At 33.1% G+C, this 22,315-nt stretch overlaps 1 protein-coding gene and 1 non-coding gene across 2 annotated transcripts; both read left to right on the top strand.

Moving 5' to 3' along the window:
* The first annotated feature begins 3,800 nt into the window (after nt 1-3,800).
* On the top strand, nt 3,801-3,906 carry LOC133807464 (small nucleolar RNA R71). Its single transcript, XR_009879379.1, has one exon. It is a non-coding gene; the product is annotated as a small nucleolar RNA R71 (small nucleolar RNA).
* Nucleotides 3,907-19,964: 16,058 nt separating this feature from the next.
* Nucleotides 19,965-22,260, top strand: LOC133805863 (uncharacterized). Its single transcript, XM_062244012.1, has 6 exons — nt 19,965-20,245; nt 20,401-20,830; nt 21,589-21,673; nt 21,740-21,823; nt 21,913-22,033; nt 22,191-22,260. The coding sequence occupies exons 1-6, from the start codon at nt 19,965-19,967 to the stop codon at nt 22,258-22,260; spliced, it is 1,071 nt and encodes a 356-aa protein (XP_062099996.1).
* Nucleotides 22,261-22,315: the final 55 nt, after the last annotated feature.

Below are 22,315 nucleotides of genomic sequence, written 5' to 3'. Positions count from 1 at the left end.
GTAAATTTCGAGGACGAAATTCTCATTAGGAGGGGATAGTTGTAACGACCCAAATTTGCTAATAAGGCTTAAGGGCCTTGATTAGTGTGCCTAGAGGGCATAATAGGAATTATGTGTGACTTTAATGATTAAGATGCATGATTATGATTTAAAGCATGTTATATGACTATTTGAATATTTGAGATGCATGACTATGTGTATTAGTATGCATGTAGGGCCTGATTAGGTAAGAAGGGCATAATCGTAATTTTGGCCATTATGGGCATAACTGCTTTGATATATGTGATAATTGTCGAGACCACATTATTATGTGGTTATATCTGTGATCTGTGACTCGAGACGATCCTAGTGAGCAAAGTAGCGAAAAAGTCATAACGGGGATTTATACCTAGCTCGGGGTGAGTCTAGGAGTATAAATGTGAATTTGGTGAGTATATTGGGATCTATTTTAATATTGAGGAATATAATTGGAGACTAGTTAGGTATCGGGAATTAAGCGGTAAACATTAGAGACACTCGAGGAGTTAGCGGGAATTGGGGTGAAATGACTAAAATGCCCTTAAGTGGATTAAAGGGTTAGAAATAAAGGGGAGGGCATTAGGGTCATTTGGCTTTCTAAATATGGGAATTACTGAGACTTTATGTTAGTGGAAATTATAGAGAAGTGTAGAGGTCTGAAAAAGAAGGAAAAGGAAGGAAAAGAAAGGGAGAAAAACAGAGAGAGTTTTCTAAGGTCGGTTTAAGCTTCCTTCATCAGTTTCTTGAGGGTTTCTGGAGCAAAGCTCAGAGGAGAGCTGGGATAGACTAAGCATCAAGGATTCTAAGCTAAGTTTGAGGAATTGTCAGAGGTTTAGCAAGGATTCATCAACACTTGAGGTAAAATTCTGTAAGTTTCTTCAGCTCTGGTTTTGGTTCCTAGCTAAGTTATCTAAGTTGTGTTGATGGGGAATTTTAGGAAAGTTGGAGCCAAGAGTTGAGGAAGAGCAAGCCAAGGAAGTCTAGAGGCACCTTGAGGTCGAAATTCCACCAAAGGTATAAATTCTAAGCTTCTAACTTTATTGTTCAACTGGTTTGTGTTGAGTTTTAGTGTTTAGGAGTGGCTATGGTGAATTTTGAGTTTGGGGATGCATGTGCTTGAGTTCTAGGTATTTGGGGTGCTTGGGATGAGTGGAGTATGGTCACAAGGTTGTTTTTGAGGTTGGGAAAGATTTGGAAGAGTTTTGGTTGAGGTTGGTTCGAGGAAATCGCAGGAAGGGAAAACTAGGAATTGGCCTGTCTGTGACTAGCGCTACAGCGCTAGCCTTTGGGCGCTGTAGCGCTAGGCCAAGCTTGCTGAAGGGATTTTGCTTATGTTTGTAGCGCTGTAGCGCCCTCCCATGAGCGCTGTAGCGCTACCCTGTCTTCTGAAGGGGATTTTAGGGTTGTTTGCAAGGGTTTTTTGCCAAGGGTTTGGGGTTTGATTCCACCACCTTGTTTGGTGGAACTAGGACTTCCCGGGGGCTCGGGATTGGCCCCGAGGCTAGGTTTTGGACTTGAGGATTGATGATGACTTTGGCCTATGGTTGTGTTTAGGTGAGCGCTAGGGCTCGAGGGGGGATCGTGCTCAAGGAGTCGAGGAATCAAAGCTAGTGAATTGAAAGGTAAGAAAACTGCACCCGGTTATATGTTTGTGATGGGACTAAGTGTTCCCGACATTTGTATCGTGTCAATGATGGTATTATGCCATGGGACATGTAAAAGTGGCCTAAGAGTGTCGTACATAATATCTGCGCACAGGGCGCGGCTTGGCCACTGGTAGCCTAGGACAGCTTAATATTCACTGAGCTCGGTTTAAGCAGGCCATAGTCAGTGGGATAACGAAGGGAGCAGCTTGAGAGCGCTAGCCCTAGTTATCATTTGTGCAGTGATATATGACATGAGTTTATATGTTTAGTATGTTGAATACTTGATTATACTGAATGATTATGTGATTGAGAACTTGTGATGCAACGTGAGATATTGATTTGTCTGTTGATTTCTTATGCTCTATTGTTGTGTTTTCTTGCTGGGCCTTGGCTCACGGGTGCTACGTGGTGCAGGTAAAGGCAAAGGCAGATTGGACCAAGCCTGAGAAGGAGAGCTTCGGGGTGGAATGTACATAGCCAGCTGCTCGATCACCACGGTCGAGGAGTGGATCAGGACAGGGGTTACCTAACTATTCATTTTGCCTTAATATGGCTTGTTATTGTATCTAAACTTCATGACTTTTGTATACAGTCTTTAAACTTGATACTTTTGGGGATCCCGTATAAACAAGAAATGCTTCTTAATGAAAATGTGTCTTTTGAGACCAAAACATTTTTAACCCTAGTTCCTTTATAGTTTCGATGACACGCTTCCAATAAAATGACTTGATTAGCAAGTCTGGCACTTTATAAACACACAGTGTAACGGTCTTGGCTATCCAGGGCGTTACAATAGTATTTATGTTGTGTGTTGATTTCCCATTTTGTGCAATAAGGTTTATGGATTTTCTTCTTCAAATATCTTCTTTCATCTTAAATATCATGTATTTTGGATTGTTAACTCATATTTCACTTTGTTCTTCATTAGTGCAAAAACATAATATTCTTTGTGTAAGATGTGTCATTAAATCGTACACATCCAATGCTTAGAACAAAAATATTATATTTTGCCATATAAATAATGTTCATTGATTTATTTGTTATTTCATTAGATTGATTTACACTAAATGCTTTGAAATTATAATTTTAAAAGTGAAGATAAATCCTATATTTTTATAAAAACTTGTGCTTAAATAGAATATCTAATTTGAATAAGTGATGGTTTGATTAATTTCTACTATTACTAGAACTTGGGAATCAATATACTTTTAAATATTATTGAACTTATATTTTGTGGATTCTATTATCTTAATAATCTTTCTTTTACTATCTTGATTTCTACTTTTAATTTAGTTATATATATTGTCTTTAATATCTTTATTATTATCTTTTATTTTATTTTATTGTCACAAAAATCTCATCAATCTTTGGAGCTAGTTTTCTTTTCGATTTTAGACAACTCATTTGGGTTCGACATCCTTCCTTACACAATCACTATTCTATATGAACGATTCGTGCGCTTGCGATTTATAAATATTTAAAACATACCAATTTTGGGTCCATCATGGGTTCACTTGACGGTGCACTGGTGGGTGTTGTGGCATTGCTTGGCGAGGATCATAATACGATCGAGGATTTAGCCCATATGTTTGTTGATGGGGTGGGTATTGAGGCTGATTTTTTGGGTATGGCGGTTGTGCTCCTTGATTATTTTTCCAAGACATATTAGGATGGTTTCTCCAAGCTGGATTATAAGACATGGAATACGAGTTGTTTGATGGTCTTGGAAAATTCCCAGTAGCATGTGCCTGCTCTATAGGCACATTGTTGGCATCAGCAGAGCAACTGGCAACAGTGGGACATTGTTCATAAGGATGCGGACCTCCACACACCTCACAAACAAACTTATTTTGCAGCTGCATAACCTAAGCAGATATATTATTTTGCTATAGTTGTTTTGTTAACGACGCCACTTGTGCAGTAAGCATAGCAATTGGATCAACCTCAAGAACTTCAGCTACCTTCTTATTTTCGCGTTCAGTTGGCCATTGGTAATTGTTCATGGCCATTTCTTCTAACAGATTATGAGCTTCATTTGCACTTTTACTCATAAAGGCTCCTCCCGCTGCTGCATCTATAATAGTCCTTGTATTTCCCCCAAAACCATTATAAAAAGTGTGCAGCATCCATTTCTCAATACCATGATGTGGACACTTCTGAAGTAATTCCTTAAACCTTTCCCAAGCATCATACAGTGATTCTCCATCTAGTTGATGGAAGTTACTAATTTCTCCTCGATAACGGGCGGACTTAGCAGGAGGAAAATATTTGGCAAGAAACTTTTGGGCAAGGTCCTCCCATGTAGTAATCGAGTTGGCTTGCAATGAGATCAACCAGCTCTTAGCTCTATCCCTTAAAGAGAATGGGAATAGTCTCAACCTGATTGCATTATTACTTGCCCCATTCATCTTGAATGTAGCACATAATTCCAAGAAGTTTGTGAAGTGTAGGTTAGGATCTTCATTAGGTAGCCCCCCAAAATGCACACAATTCTGAACCATCTGAATAATAGAGGGCATTATCTCAAAAGTGTTCGCCTCTACAGTAGGCGGAAGAATGCAGGAATGTATCCCTATAACAGTCGGGAGTACATAGTTTCTTAATGGTGGATTAGCTTCAGCAACATCAATAGCGTTATTTACCCCAATATTCAGCATTTGAGCCATTCTCTCTAACCATTTCTTCCTTCCATTTCTCTTACATGTCTTTTCAATTTTAGGATCAACGGGTACTAGTGGCCCCAATCCTTTATGTCACATATACTAATTGACCCTGTAATTAAGAAACAAGTAGAGAAATACGTCAGGAAAATTGTTAAAGAAAAGCCAAAGTAGAACAAGAATCAATTATATTTGATATTGATTAAATAGTCCCTGGCAACGATATCAAAAACTTGATAGCAAAAATATAATGCGCAAGTATAGACAATCGAATCAAGTAATATAGATAGTAATTAAGAATCATTCCCACGGAGACTATCAATTAAGTACCAATAATCAATTCTAGCTTTCTATTTAACTGTCGAAAATAGGGTGATTATTAAATTAAAACTTAAAATTGAAATAAACTATGCAATTATAAAAATTGATTAAAGAATTAAAAACCTAGGGTATTAACTTCATCAACTTTTCAACCTGATAATCTTAATAATCAACGTATATAATTCTTCAATTTATATCATAATACCAGGTTAACTAAAACAATCCTAATTCTTTTTCAAGATAAAATGATTTCAACCTATATGCAAACTTTTTACATATCTATGATAAGTTTTAACATATAGCAGGCATGAAGCATAGAAACCCTAAACGCTACACAAACCCTATAGGTATTTATCGTCTTCTATGCAGTTTATGTCTATATGTTTATAGAATATTCAACTCTCACCTCTCGAATCTCAAATCAAAATCATAAATCATGTAAATAGTGATCAATTATCCTCATACATTAAGCACAAATCATATGGAGAAATGATAGAAAAAAGAAGAAATTATATAAACTTCATAGAAAATTAACAAATATCAAAGTGACTACATTAAACCTTAGAACAAATGTTTAGTTCATAACAGACATGACTAGACTAATAAAATAAATGTTCAGAAACATAGTTTAAACTACTAAAAGATGAGAGAAAACTGAAGAAAAATAGATCATTAGAGTTAAACAGCTGTTAATCCCATCATCTCATAACCTCTCACTAATGACCTAAAAATAGTACTTAAACAAACATTTTTTCTCTTGTTGGTGAGGCGGGTCGCGACTTGCCCATTCCTGAGTCGCGACCTATGTTTTTTTCTGCCAATTCATTCCTTCTCTGGAAGTTCAGGCGCCGCGACTTGATAGACCAAGTCATGACCCGCCTGTTTTTAATTTCCTTTGCTGATTCGCCTCTGTCTTCATGTGCACAGCGACTTGACAGGCCAAGTCACGACCCTTATTCCAGATTTCTTGATTTCACTTCCTTTCAACCTTCGTTTAGCACCAAAGTCATCCTGGATATTCCCGGCTCTCCCGAACTCACACAAAATGGCCAAAAGCTCCTAAAATACCCTTTTTTTCATCACTAAATCCATTCATTTCCTCTCCATTTGCAAATTCATAGCAAAAACATGAAAACAAAACAAACACAAGCATAATATTGTACAAAACCCACAATTTGACTCGAAATTAAGACTAAAATACACTCTAAAACTACCATATAAACTAGACTTATCACCTGGGTGGAGTGTCTACTCTTCAAAAAAATCGAGCTCTCACTCTTAGGTAAAGTGTATACTCTTGTTGAGGAGTTCAAGCTCTCAATCCTGGGTGGAATGTCTGCCCTGTCTATAACAACTTAATAGGTGTAGTGCTTTAAAAGTTCTAAAGCTTTAATAGATCTAAAAATGTTGAAATTTTTTGTAAACTTGATAAGTGCAATTTTGGATCATATATTTGTAGTTTCATTAGGCTTAGATGTTGTTAGTTTTGATTGTTTTTAATGATTTAGTTTTATTTTTGGTGTTTTGTGATTTTTAGGCTGCGTGGAATTTTTAAGAGTTAAATGCACATTTGTTATTCTTAAAATAGATTGCATTTTAAATTGATATTTTCATAGATTTATTTGATATATTTTTAATTTGGGATTGTTTATTTTAAGTTGATTTATTTGGTTTTACACATAAATGTGATATTTTTATGAGATGTTTACATTAGTATGGGGAAAATATATATAGTTTCTAAATTTATGGGAAAAAAATAATTGTACAAAATATGGTAAGTTTTGGAAAAAAAGTTTAAAATATGGTAAATAAATTACCATAAACTTAATTCTCTTATTTTCTCTTCTCTCCTCACGATCTCTCTCTCTCTTCTTCTCATTTCTTTCTTTCTCCTCCCTCATTTCTCCCTCATTTCTTATTTTCTTTCTCACGATCTCTCCTCAGATTTCTTCCGGCGATGCTACCTCTGACGACGACGACGACGAACTGGTTTTTCTTCTTCTTCTTCTTCTTCTTCTTTCTTTCTTTCTTCTTCTTTTTCTTCTTCTTCTTTCTTTCTTCTTATTCTTCTTATTCTTCTTCTTATTCGGTCTTTCTTATTCTTCTTTTTCTTTCTTCAAATCTAGTTTTATTCTTTTTCTTCTTTTTCACATCTAATTTTGAACTTCATATTTGATTTTTCTGGATTTTTTTTTTCTAAATCTGTTTAAGTAACCAGGTACTTGATTTTTCAGACCTAGTTGTAACCAGTTACTTTCAAGATCAATTTAGTTTATTTTTTTCATATCATTTTTTTTCTTCCAAATCTCACTGAGTAACCAGTTACAATTCAGTTGATATTTTGATAATGGTACATTACTTAAAAAAATAAAAATTATTTGTATAGTTGTAACCAGTTACTACAACACCTCTTAAATAATAAACCTGATTTTTATAGTTGTAACCGGTTACCACACATCATTAAAAAAATAGACAGTGGAATACGATTATTGTCACAAAAAAAATCAAAATTGTTTTGATAGGGGTAACCAGTTACTGTGGATAAAATGTTGATTGAAGAAGATAAAAAATGGAAAGAAAAAAAAAGAAGAAGAAATGAGAATAAAAAGTATGGTGATGAATGTCTCAGTTTTTTCTTTCAAATAATAATGTAAAAAAATATTTTATCAAAAATAAATGATAAAAATTAACACAAATATATTAAAACTATTAAAATAATCTCAAAATATAAATGATACTTGCTTGATGATGATTGATTTCTTCTCTTCTTTGGAGGAGCAGTGGTGGAAACAATTGAGGAAGTGAGAGTAGCAGTGGATGAATTAGGCTGTTGTAATATGCAATGCAAACACTTTCTAATATATCTCCAGGAAAATAAGATGAAGATGGTGAAGAAAAAGAAGAAGAAGAAAAAGAAGATGAAGAAGATAAGATCAATCCAAATTATATGAAGACACATCCATATGAATTTGAAAACCCAGCAGCAACTTTCAAACAACTAAGAAAAAAAAAAATCAAAGCATATGAAGAGAAAAGAGAAATGGATATATAGATAGATAAATATAGAGAGACAATAAGAATCCGGAAAATCAACAAAAGAGAAAAGAACAAAAAAAATAATACTACAAATAAAAATATAAGAATAATCAATACAATTGTTTCATTTTGAATATGCCTTAGTTTTTTCTTTAAAAGAATTATATAAAAAAATATTTTATCAAATATAAATGATAAAAATTAACACAAATAGATTAAAATTATTAAAATAATTTCAAAATATATCAAAAATAGGTACTAAAAAAGAATAAAAGATAAAATATGGTATACAAATAAAGTTTTACAAATATATGGGAAAAAAATCTCATAAAAATGTAAATAAACAAAATATGCCATAAAAAGCTTTTAAAAAAAACTGCCATATTTTTCAAAGTTTATAAAAAATCTCATATTTAGTGTAATTTCCTCGATAAAGAAAAATAAATTTAATGGAAAAGGTAAGTGAGCCCAAAAGAATTTATAAAAGGGATAATTACATACAGCAGGTAATTATATAAAAACATTTCATTTATATGATCGCACGCATTTTTTTTTCATGTGTATAGTTTCGTTATTATTTTTACAATTCTACGACATTTTCTTCGACAACACGTTCTTATGAGGTTGGATATGGTCGGCTTCGAAGCTTGCAATAACATGTTGTGGGCCATCGGGGTACGTCCACGAAGTTGATTGAAATTGCAATGAAGATGGCAACGGTACATTTGTCAGAGAGGTACCAGCTCTCTATGTCCTAGTTTATATGCTGGTCCTAGCCTCTACTGCCCCCACCTAGTGAAGAAGATGAACAACAGTTCCAAAGTGATAGTCAAGACAGTTAGGCTTTCTGTTATACTTTTGTTAGTCTGTTATTTTAGTTGTGTCTTAGCTTAATCATGTAATTAGTTACAAGATTAGTTGTATTAATTCTGTTCTTGTTTTCCCTGTAACTAATTCATATATAAATAAGAATTTACTCAGCAAAGCATTCAATATAGCTTCTGAGTAGTTTTTCAATAAAATCTCTCTAAATAGCTTTTTACTTCCTGAGTTCATTCATGGTACCAGAGCCCTCTGACGAAAGTCTAAATGGCCTCCTCTGCTACTGCTTCTTCTTCATCAACGTCCACCTCCACAACTTCTGCTCCGCTCACTTCAACAATGGCGTCTGTTGCCTGGAATCCTTTTTCAAATTCTCTGAACTCGGCTCTCACTGTCAAATTGGATCGACTAAACTTTCTTGCTTGGAAGTCTCAAGTAGAACCGACTGTGATTGGCCATGATCTTGATGATCTTTTATACTCTGATGTTTCTCCGCCCCAAAAGTTGGTTGATGGTTCTCCGAATCCTGAATATTCTACTTGGAAACGCAAGGACCAGCTTCTTCTTAGCTGGTTACGATCTTCGATGTCTGAAGCTGTATTGGCTTCTATGGCCAAATGTTCCACCTCCAATGATCTCTGGAAAACCCTTGCTCAGAAATTTTCCAGTCAGACGAAAGCACGACTTCTTCAGATTAAGTCTCAACTCTCCAATATACGAAAGGGTAATCTTTCCATCTCTGATTACTTCGACAAAGTCAAATTTCTTTGTGATAGCTTGGCTGTTGCTGGATCTCCCATGGAAGAAAGTGATATTGTTATGCATCTTATGAATGGCCTAGGTCCTGATTTTGACCCTGTTGTTGTCAATGTTACTTCTAGATCTGACCCCCTTTCTTTGGAAGATATACAATCTTTGCTTCTAGCTCATGAAAACAGGTTGGAACGTCATCAAACAGTTGGTGAGCTCTCCACCAAGATGGCTGCAAATCTTTCGTTTACTTCTCAAAGATCCTTTTCTAGTGGATATCGTGGGTCTACTGGGTCTTATTCACGAGCTCCTGCAAATCAAGAACCTCTAGGTCGTGGATCTGGTAAAGGACCTCCTCGTGGCACTTTTCCTACTCAGCGTCTTCTTTGCCAGGTCTATTTGAAAGCTGTTCACTCCGCAGCTGTTTGTCACTATCGCTTTGACAAAAACTTTGTTACACCTAAGAGTGCTTCTCCTCAACCACGAGCCTATATTGCTGAGACAGATGATGTTGATCCTCAAGCATATTCTTCTTCTGCTCTCACTGATTTTGGCCATGATCAAGAATGGTATGCTGATACAGGGGCTACAAATCATGTGGCCCTCGGAATGGAACATCTAGATCAATCCATTCCATACACTGGCTGTGAATCTTTGGCTGTTGACAATGGTAAGAAACTTCACATTTCTCATATTGGTTCCACTTCTCTTCCCTCTCATTCCTCTCACCCTTTGCAACTTAATTCTGTTTTAAAAGTTCCAGCAATTACCAAGAACTTAGTTAGTGTATCTAAGCTTACTAAAGATAACCATGTCTTTTTGGAATTTCATTCTACCTGTTGTTTTGTCAAGGACAAGGATACGGGGACAGTTTTACTCAAAGGGAAAATTAAGGATGGGTTGTACATGCTTTCACCAAGTTCATCACAGTCTCCATATATTCCTCTACAATGCCATTTAGCAACATCTTCTGTTAATTATTGTAATAATCAAACTGATTGTTCAGTTTGTTCTTGTACTTCATCAATCAATAGCAATAAAACATTTTTAGATTCTTCTTTGCAAGAATTTTGTCCTCAAGTTTTTCATTCCAGCACCATTCAAGATATCAATGTATGGCATACTAAACTTGGTCATCCCTCCTCTAGAACTTTGTCAAAAATGTTAAGTACTATACCCCATTCTGGAACTCTTAAAACATTAAAATTTTGTGAAGCATGCCAACAAGGAAAAAGTCATAAGTTGCCATTTTCTCAATCTTATTCACGTGCTACCCAGCCCTTAGAACTTGTACATACTGATCTATGGGGTCCTTCTCATAAGTTTTCTAAAGAGGGTTTTAGATACTATATTCATTTCATTGATGACTATAGTAGGTTTACTTGGATTTTTCCTCTTGTTCTCAAATCCCAGGCCTTAGATGTTTTTCTACGATTTCAAAGTTTGGTTGAAAAACAATTTGGTTTGCCTATTAAAGCTATACAATCTGACTGGGGAGGTGAATATAGACCTTTCAAAAACTATTGTGCTTCACAGGGAATTCATTTTCAGCATCCTTGTCCTCATACACATGAGCAAAATGGACGTGCCGAGCGTAAACACAGGCATATTACAGAAACTGGGTTAGTTCTACTTGCTCAATCTGGCCTTGATCTATCCTATTGGTGGCATTCATTTCAGTGTGCTGTGTACCTCATCAATCGAATGCCAACACCAGTTATTGGAGATATTTCACCATATGAGTGCCTGTTTCAGAAGGTTCCTGATTATGGTTTTCTAAAACCATTTGGTTGTGCTTGCTATCCTCATATTCGCCCATACTTACAGCATAAACTCAATTTCAGAACTGAGAAATGCATTTTTCTGGGCTACTCTACAGCCAACAAAGGATATCTCTGTCAAAATTCAGAAGGCAAGCTGTATATTGCACGCCATGTTATCTTCAATGAGACTGACTTTCCAGCACTTTCCATAAAGTCAGTCTCCTCTCAGGTACATGACTCTAATCCTCCATCTTTGCCTACTGCCACATTTACAACTTTCAATCTTTCTACATAAACTAATCCATTTGTTTCCACTTCTTCTTTTGTTGAGAACACATCTCTCCAAGTTGCTGCTCCTCATCCTTCACCAGCTGTTGCAGATAGTTCTTCTCAGCCTCAAGATACCACAATTTCAGTTTCCAATGATGTTATTCCAGTTGTTGCTCGTGATGCTAATTCTGTTGATTCTTCTACTGCTCATGCCCCTTTTCCTTGCGAAGATATTGTTGGTCACAATGTTGAGCCTCCTTCTACAACTCAGTCAACTCATCCTATGTGTACAAGATCGAAAAGTGGTATTCGTAAGCCAAAAGTTTACTTGGCTACTCGACATCCTCTTCCTGAGTCTTTGCTGCCTAGTGAACCTTCTTCAGTAAAAAAAGCTCTTGCAGATCCACAATGGTACAAGTCCATGAAGGCTGAATATGATGCTCTTCTATATAACAATACTTGGACTTTGGTTCCATACAATCCCAATATGAATCTAGTTGGAAATAAATGGGTATTTAGAGTAAAACTCAAAGCTGATGGCACGCTTGATAAGTATAAGTCTCGTTTAGTTGCAAAGGGGTATCTCCAAACTCCTGGAATTGATTATGCTGATACCTTTAGTCCAGTGGTTAAACCAGCTACGGTTCGCACTGTCCTCACTTTGGCAGTTTCTTTTGATTTGTCTGTCCACCAGCTTGATGTTAGTAATGCCTTTTTAAATGGTACTTTAGAGGAAACAGTGTACATGAAGCAACCTGATGGTTTTATTGATTCTACAGGACCTTATTATGTTTGCAAGCTTAATAAAGCTTTGTATGGCCTTAAGCAGGCACCACGGGCATGGAATGACAAATTGAAAGCTTCTCTATTACAGAAAGGCTTTGTTATGTTGAAATCAGATTCCTCCTTGTTTGTATATGGTTCAGGAAATCAGCTAGTCATTCTCCTTGTATATGTTGATGATATACTTCTCACAGGTCCAAATAACTCTCTCATTACTCAACTTATTAGTGACCTTAATCATGATTTTGCTTTAAATGACCTTGGTCCAGTGCATTACTTTCTTGGTGTCGAAATTTGTAGAACAACTGCTGGCATGTATTTATCTCAGACCAAATATATCACAGATCTTCTTGCCAAGTTACATATGGAAGGTGCAAAGGCCAGTCCAAGTCCTACTAGTTCTTCTCATAAGCTATCTCTTCAGGAAGGTGCTCCTTTTTCTGATACTTCTCTGTATAGAAGTGTGTTAGGTGCTCTTCAGTATCTCACCTTAACCAGACCAGATGTTGCTTTTATTATAAATAAACTAAGTCAGTTTATTCATGCACCTACTGATGTGCACTGGGAGGCTTGCAAACGTTTACTGAGGTATCTCAAAGGTACTCTTCATGAAGGTCTTCTCATCAAACCAGCTTTGCACCTTAGTCTTCATGCATATTCGGATGCAGATTGGGCAAGTTGTCCTGATGATCGGCGGTCTACTGGGGGTTATGTTGTCTTCTTTGGTGACAATTTGGTATCTTGGTCAGCTAAGAAGCAACAGGTTGTGGCTCGGTCTAGCACGGAAAGTGAATTTCGTGTCTTAGCAAACACAGCTGCTGAAGTAAAATGGCTCACTTTTCTACTCAAAGAATTGCAATGTCCTCTTCCTGCTTCTCCTGTTATTTGGGCAGACAACCAAGGTGCAGCTTCATTAACTGCTAACCCTGTGTTTCATGCCAGGTCTAAACACATTGAAATTGATCTACATTTTGTGAGGGATCAAATTTTGGCCAAGCAACTTGATGTTCGTTATGTTCCTTCTTTTGAACAAGTTGCTGACATTTTAACTAAGCCTTTGTCTATTGATCGCTTTCTCTACTTAAAGTCCAAGCTAAAAGTGGTCTCTACACCTTTTCGCTTGAGGGGGGATGATAGTCAAGACAGTTAGGCTTTCTGTTATACTTTTGTTAGTCTGTTATTTTAGTTGTGTCTTAGCTTAATCATGTAATTAGTTACAAGATTAGTTGTATTAATTATGTTCTTGTTTTCCCTGTAACTAATTCATATATAAATAAGAATTTACTCAGCAAAGCATTCAATATAGCTTCTGAGTAGTTTTTCAATAAAATCTCTCTAAATAGCTTTTTACTTCCTGAGTTCATTCACAAAGCAATAATGAATCCGGTTATATGCCATTTTAATGGATTTTTGGTAGGTTTTGAACCTGCAACCCGTTGACCAAGCATACATATATAAATATATATTAAGGTTTTTGTCAAAAACAAATATTTGCTCTGTTGGGTTTGAAACAAACTACAAAAATTATTTTTTTTAGACTTTCAAAGAGATTATAATGCATGGCATAACATACCTTCCTCACAATTAAGACTAACATTTACTTAGCATTGTACCTCTGTTCACGATAAAGTTGAAGTTGTACAGCCAAGACTAACATTCACTTAGCATTAACAAAATAAAGCATTTGATCTTTACATCTTCAAATATCATATGATCTTTTGGTATGACATTAATTAACCATGTGAATGAGTGAAACTTGTCTAATACTATAAGAAAGCTAAACTTCATTTTTATTTATTTATGTATTTATATATATATATATATATACACACATATTTATCGCACACGAGATGGTTGGGACATTTGGAGCAACACCAACATCATTAGTTCATGTTTAGGACACTTGGAGCACTATACCCACCTCTTCAACCTTCCATATAAAAAATATTATTATTATTATTATTATTATTATTATTTGGTTGTTGTGTTGGTTAATTTTAAGTGATTTTTAGTTTGTTTGGGGTTGATATCTAGTTGATTTCTAATTGAGTATCTTTTTTAATAATTTAATTTAAGTTTCTTTGAAGTATATTTTCGTATAGTTTTAGTTTATATTTAATATATGTTGGGTTTTTTTTTTTTTAAGTAGTTTAAACTATGCATGTTTATTTTTGTTATATATGTAGTTGTCTTAGTATATTTTAAGTATATTTTTTTGTTATTTTAGGAACTACGTAGTGAGGTGATGTCTTGTTGATTACTAATTGATTATAATTTTGATTTTATTTTCAGTACATGTTGGGTATATCTTTAGCTTATTTGGGGTACTTTGGGTGAATATATTTTTAATTTTTATTATTGTTTGGCTTGATTTTCAATGATTTTTTAATTTATTTTAGGTATATGTGTAGTTGTTGTAAGGTATATTTTGAGTTAATTTCTAGTTGCGAATATTTTTGGTTTAATTTTAGTTATTTTAAGTATACATTGGGTTTATATTTATATATATATATTTAAAAATAATTTGTGTTTAAGATGTTTTTAATTTATTTTGGATATATGTTTAGTTGTTTTCCAATTGATTTTTTTTTTTTTTGTTATTTTTTAGTTTAGTTTGGATATATGTTTAGTTGTTTTGAGATATATTGTTAGTTTATTTTTGACACATTTAAAATGCATGGAAAAATTGTGTTGATGTTGCTTTTTTGTTTATTTTGAGTTAATACAATGAATTGATGTTTACTTGCATTTTCAACACTGTATTGCTGTGAGATTGTTATCGTATTGCATTTAAGTTTCTTTTTGATATTGTATTGCAGTGTGTTGCTTTTTTAAAATGTAAGAATGAATTTTTTGATGTTGTTTTTTGGTTTTTTTTTTTTTTTTGTAGCTACAATGAGTTGCTATGTGTTGTTGTCATGTTGCTTTCTTGTTGTTTGTTTAACGTTATGTTGTGTGAGTTGATATTTAGTGTAAATTATATTTTTGTAATTTTAAAACATTAAAATCATATATTTGAAAACTTGAGTTAATAAAAATGTAAAAAAAAAATGAAGTACAGTAAAAATATAAAAAAATCATAAAAATTGGTTATTTATGAAATAACTCCTTTATAAAAAAAAATTATAACAAATGGCCCAAATTAATTGCATTTGAAGCTCAATGTCCCCATTTTAAAAATGGTAGAAAAATGGCATTTTAGATGATTAATTTACTAAATTACTCTTACTATATCATTTATATCATGTTTCTCAGCAACACTACGTGAATGATGAGAGTGATACAACCAAAAAAAATTCTCAGCAAAAAAAAAAAAAAAGACAACGAGAAGGAGAGAGAGAAGTCGATTTACAGCATTTATTCCTCCATTTATATCTATTATTTATACCATGTTTTATTTATTATTTGTTTTATGTTATACCATATGATAAAAAATAAAAAGTAAAAGCTTTTGGCATATATGTTTAATAGTATAGCATATCTATAATTTATATGACAGTATATCATAATTATTAATAGCTTATCTTTGCATATATTATAGTATATAAGTTTACAACTTTGGTATATCTTTGGTTTGTCTAATGGTATATAAGTTTACAACTTTAGTATATCTGTGGTTTGTCTATATATTTTGTGTTATACGAGTTTATTAAAAATAGTATATCTATAGTGAGCACCAGTATATTAGTATAATTGAATAACATCTTTTAACTAAGATATCTTTTAATTACATATGAATATCTAACTTTTTGTACAGAAATATTAAAATAAAAATTGTTCGTATGTGGTAAGTTTACAAAACTATTTCTGTATCGCTATCAGTATTTCTCCTCTGTTTTTCCTTTCCCCAAGCATAAAGCTCCACAACCAACTTTTCAAGAAAGAATCGCATTTTTTGGTTTGTGATATCTTTTAAACTATTGTTCGACATCAAAGCTTCAGCTCTCTTGATGACAAACATTCCACAATCAAATCTGTATTAGACAATAGACACAAATAAAGTCATATTTTTTTCTAAAAAAACAAGATATACCAGATGACAAAGCATATATACAACAAACAAAAGTGATATACCAGAACTTTTGTACTAGAGACAAACATCCCATCATTTTAACAAAGCTAAAATGTAAAGATATATACTAAAAATTTTGGCATACATCCAATAAGATTCATTTTTATTCAAAGTTTGCAAAAAAATATTTAAACTTACCCATTTTGTTGAACTTCCAAGTCTTCCACAAATTCCATATCAAAATCTCATTCTTCAATATTTTTCCTTTCCTTGTAAAAAATTTTAGATTGTAGAAGCATGGGTATCATCATTGAGTATGCAGTTACAGCTGTCATGACATTCTTCTTGTGCCCTTTCCCAGCCATGCTATCATATATTTTAATCTTTTTGCTCTTCAAGACGATTTCAACAAGCACCCAATGGTACATATCGCGTATGTAAACAGGGTTGTAGATAAAGTCCACATTAATCCATGGTGTAGGAATTCTCATTTTCTTCCCATTTGCACAATTCAGTAGGTAAGCATAAGGCTTTTTTTCCCAAGAGAACTGTTCGCTTGGATTGTTGATATATGTCTCCCAAGCTTTGTTGATGTAGCGATCACATATGGCATCCATTGTTGTGCACCTTGTGTTATTATGTCTAAATTTTTTACGCAAATAATAGAACACAACATCCATATGCTGAAAGAACAATAAGTTAATATTATTAAATGCATCTATTAAGAAAGAAGCATGGAAGAAAACATGACAAATATACCATTCTTCAAAAAACATATACAAGAAAATAAAAAGGAGCAAGACAAATATATCATTCATCAAAAGACATACAAAAAAAAAGAGCACAAGTAAAATATACTATCTTTCAAAATACATATACCATGAAATAAAAAGATCGCAAGACAAATATACCATCCTTCAAAATACGTATACTAGAAAATACATATACCATTATTCAAAATATATATACCATTATTCAAAATACATATACCAGAAAATAAAAAGAGCACAAGAAAAATATACCATCCTTCAAAATTCGTATACTAGAAAATACATATACCATTATTCAAAATATATATACCATTATTCAAAATGCATATACCAGAAAATAAAAAGAGCACAAGAAAAATATACCATCATTCAAAATTCATATACTAGAAAATACATATACCATTATTCAAAATATATATACCATTATTCAAAATGCATATACCAGAAAATAAAAAGAGCACAAGAAAAATATACCATCCTTCAAAATTCATATACTAGAAAATACATATACCATTATTCAAAATATATATATCATTATTCAAAATGCATATACCAGAAAATAAAAAGAGCACAAGAAAAATATACCATTCTTCAAAATTCATATACTAGAAAATACATATACCATTATTCAAAATATATATACCATTATTCAAAATGCATATACCAGAAAATAAAAAGAACACAAGAAAAATATATCATCCTTCAAAATTCATACACCAAAAAATAATAAACTTACTATGTTATCTTACTATTAAAAATTTGGTTCAATAATTACGTCTCTTTAAAATGATATGTATTATTCTATATTATTGAGGTAACTAGTTAATTTTTATTGCTTGGATTTTATAAGAGCAAAGTTGTTACTTGTAACATATATATATATATATAAATTAGTTCATTATTTTCAAGGTTGAACAGACAATGAAACTAAGAGATATTGTGCAAAAAGACTGTTGAGTTGACAAAGTAGATCAAAGAGATAAAATCTCAAGAGAAAAAGGAAAGTTAAAAATTATACCATGAACTAATTAAGTATTCCTAGAACTAAGCAATCAGATCAAATATATAAAAAAAATTCAAATATCTCAACTAATAACTCCTAAAAATGCAGGAACCTAGATGGAAATCTGAAGTAAATGATCAAATAAGAGCCTAAGAGACAGAAAGATAGAACTTACAAAGGGCTTAGAGGATTCAACAACAGTCAATTTGAGGTGTTAGTTTCGGTCTTCGACAATGGTAGTGAGTGACTTAGCTTCGGTCTTCGACAATGGCGGTGTGATTGGCTTAGCTTCGGTCTTCAACGATGATGGTTGTCGGAGATCTCAATGATGTTCGTGGTGATGTTAGGATTGAGAGCTGAAAGTTGAAAGATGTGAATAATGAAAAGGGAAAGGTCGTGAATGTTAAAAATTAGGGATTTTGAATAGAAAAGTTATTTTTGTAATTTTGGTACTCTAATTAATTATATTTGGCCATTTTGTTAAAATTTTCAAAACGGAGACATTTGTCTAATTGGTATCTAAGTTTCGGGCTATCATTCTCCAAGCCCCAAAAAAAAAAGCATAAAAATTGGCCCATCTCAAATAAAAGAAGTCCAACCCAGAAGCCACTGAGTCGTTGCCTGAATGGAGCCAAGCCAAATGAGTCGCGCCGCCGAAGTTGAACCAAGCCTCCAGCACCTGCCATGTATCACACAAGGACACCACTTGCATCAATAATTAGTCATGTGGTCCTCGTTGGTCCACTTGCTTCCAGGCATATGGCTTTCACCTCTCAATCAGTGAGAGAGTTCAAGTCACGTGCGCCACTAAAGGTTCCTTTTCACTAGCTAGTGCAAAAACCTGTGGGTCCTACGTGAAATTCAGCTCTCCCCAGCCGAGTTGAATTGCACCGCCCAATAGAAGAGTGAGTGGCAGCCACGGGCACGTTTGAGGCCATATCACAGCTTTGTAATGCATTGAATTCAAGGGTTTTAACTCCAATTTTGCTACAAATTGGTTTTCTCTACACTGAATAATGGGGAATAATTTTCGTACACAAATACGAAATTGGGAAATATCACACAAATATCAAGAGTAAAAATTCATATTTATTTGTTTTAAATAATTTTTAATTATTTATAGCATTTTATAAATACAAAGTGAACTCTAGTTTTGAGAGAGAGAATTTTCTCATATAGAAAATACTTAGCAAGATTTGAGTGAATTTTAGAAATAATTTTTTTTCAATTTTATTTTTCTTCATCTCTTTCTTTATTTTTCTCTATGAATTCTTTTGCTTGTTATTTAGGGTCTATTTGTTTGGACTTATTCTTGCCTCTTATCTAATTCAGTCAAATCTTTAACTATTAAGTGCATTTGTTTTTTTTATTTTTTTAATCACTTTTTATCACTTAATGGATCTTATCGAAAAATATCTATAATGGGCTCTTAATATTATTAATATATATACAACTCTCTCTTTTCTTTTATTTCCTTTGACATGTTTTTTTTTTTAAAAAAAAAAAGATTTCCTTTGACATATTAGGTATTTCACTTCTTCTTTTGTCTATCTACCTCTCTTCTGCCGCAATCAAATCAATGTTAGATTTTTGCTTTTATATTTTTGTTTATTCTTATCTTTTTTCTTTTGTTTTTTTGCTTAATATTTTGTTTAGAAATCATAAACGTATCAAATCAATGCCAGTTTTTTTCTTTTATGTTTTTGTTTATTCTCATCTTTTTTCTTTTATTTTTTGCTTAATATTTTGTCTAGAAATCATAAACTGATATAAAGTATATATAATATGTCATTTGTTTGTTCCCTCTCCATAAATGGTTGATATACTTTCCGAAATTGAAAAGTTTGTGTATGCTTACTTTATAATATTATATATATTATATCTACCATTGATTACTTTGTTATTTTTAATTTTCAATCCCAATCTTATTCACTTTATTTGTCTTGATATGCTTTCATTTGTTGTTATTATATCTATCAAGATTGTGCCTTTTTATTTGTTATTATGTTTCTTATGTAACCTTATGTCACTCACATATTCTATATATTTTGTTGTAAACTTTTTTTTGCATAGAAATATTTTTCAATATATATCATTTGTATATTAGTAGATGGAACAATCTAGTGAAAATGAAAGAGTGAGTTGGAGGAATATGGATTGTATTCAAGAAGTTTCTCTAAATGGAAGACTTGGAAGTAGTTTGAAGCCGAATAAAGTTAGACAAGTGTTGGAGACTACTCATTCTTTCATTGCAAATCAAAAGCAAATGAAGAATCATTTTGATTATCTAATGGATAAATATCAAGCTTGGTTGTCAATAACTAAGAAAACAGGGAATGTTTATGATCCTACAACTAATACCATTCTTATGTCAAATGTCGAATGGGATGAGTACATTAAGATTATTTTTCTATGATCACTATTTTATAATTTTAGATATTTAAGTTGCACATATTAAAATGCATTCTCTTTTTGTATTGGATATAGGCGCACCCAAAGGCAAAAGCATTGAAAACCTCTCATTTACCCTTTCTGGATCTTTGTAGAGCACTCTTTGATGGTACTACTGCAACCGGAGTTTATGGTTGGAGTCCTAGTTGTACAATTCCTCGACCTGTTACCTCATCTACATCTCCTAATATGGAGACAAATGCTTTTGCTGAAGAAAGTGCACCTAGTAACCAAAATGATGACGCTGTAAACACTTCTCCATCTAAATATTCAAATCCTTTAGGAGGACAAAAGAAGAAAAGAAAGCTCTCATCTCAACAAGATATTGATGATAAGATGTTTGTTGCATTGGATTTGTTAATTAAAAAGAATAGCGGTCCTGAAGTTGAGGACTGCATGGAAAAATTAAATGGACTTGGATGGGAGGAGCCTTTGTATAGTGCAACTATTGGTATACTTTGTGAAGGCGATAGCTATAGAAAAGCATGGATGAACATGAAAGACGTCAACATAATGGAGAATTGGGTTAAGGCTATGGGGAAAATTTGGGATATTTTTTATTTAGTTAATTAAGTTATAATTATGCTTAGATAACTTTTTATTTGTTACATTATGTCATACTTTTTTCCTTTTGTGTATCGAAGTTTATTGATCTATTACAATGATCTATGAATGTTTCATTTTCAATCCTAGTATTATTTCTGACCCTCTAAAGTGGCTATAATTTTCTTAATATATTTAATATGGATTTTGAGGATCAACTTTTACTCTTAATGATTTTCTACTGGTATGTATGTCATAAACACAACCATTTATCTAGAGTTAAAGACAATACATCAACTTTATCCGGTGCAAGATACACTTTGGAGTTATTATATGGCTCAAATCGACAATGCATAGAGTTGATGCGGATGTCTCGTGATGCATTTTTTCTTTTGTGCAATCACTTTAGACAAAGAGAATGGATTAAAGATAGTAAGCATGTATTAGTTGAAGAAAAGATAGCAATGTTTTTAATTATCATAGCACATAATGAGCGATTTATTGTCATGAAGCGAAGATTTCAACATTCTTCACAAACTGTTCACAAGTATTTTCATGAGGTTCTTGAAGCAATGATGCACTTTGCAAAAGAGATGACAGTACCCACAATTGATCTTGATTCCAATATTCCAACTGCTCAAAAAAATATCATAATTTTTTTTAAGGTATTGTATTTTTAAATCATAATTGTATTAATAAAATATTTGTTATAAATATTTGAACTTATAAATTTATTATAGGGGGCAATTGGTGCACTTGATGGAACACTAGTGGATGCTATAATCCCACTTGATAAACAAAATGCTTATAGAGGAAGAGGAAAGGGTAACTGCTACCAAAATGTTCTAGCAATATGTGACTTCAACATGGTCTTTACTTATGTTTATGCAGGATGGGAAGGAGTAGCACATGATTCGCGAGTTCTAAAAGAGATAATATCCAATCCAAATAATTGTTTTCCATTTCCTTCTCCAAGTAAGTGATTAGTGAAATGTAATTTATTAGTACGATAACTTAATTCTCTATTTTAACTAATTTAACATTTTTATGTGTATAAATTTCAGATAAGTATTACCTATGTGATGCAGCATATCCATGCACTCGGGGATTTTTACCTCCTTACCATAATGTTCGATATTGGTTAGGAGATTATCATCGTAGGCGTGCTGTGACGAAAGAGGAGAGGTTTAACCATGCTCATGCTCAACTTAGAAATGTTATCGAACGTTCATTTGGAGTTTTGAAAGCAAGATTTCCAATACTAGATAAGATGGCTCCATATAAGTTTTCATGTCCAAAGAGATGTTGTTATTGCATGTTTTGCAATTAACAATTTTATCAGGAAAGAGCGTATCAATGATGAATTATTCAATCACTTTGATCAACCTCAAGTAATCTTTGAGGAGGACTAGAAGAACAAATATTGGAGGAAATAAATGAACCCAGTTGGAGAGCTGAAGATGCACA

Source organism: Humulus lupulus, chromosome X (genome assembly GCF_963169125.1).
Source record: "Humulus lupulus chromosome X, drHumLupu1.1, whole genome shotgun sequence".
NCBI classification, from domain to species: Eukaryota; Viridiplantae; Streptophyta; class Magnoliopsida; order Rosales; family Cannabaceae; genus Humulus; species Humulus lupulus.
Note: the sequence above shows the minus strand (reverse complement) of the source record. Positions and strands in the feature narration are given on the sequence as shown.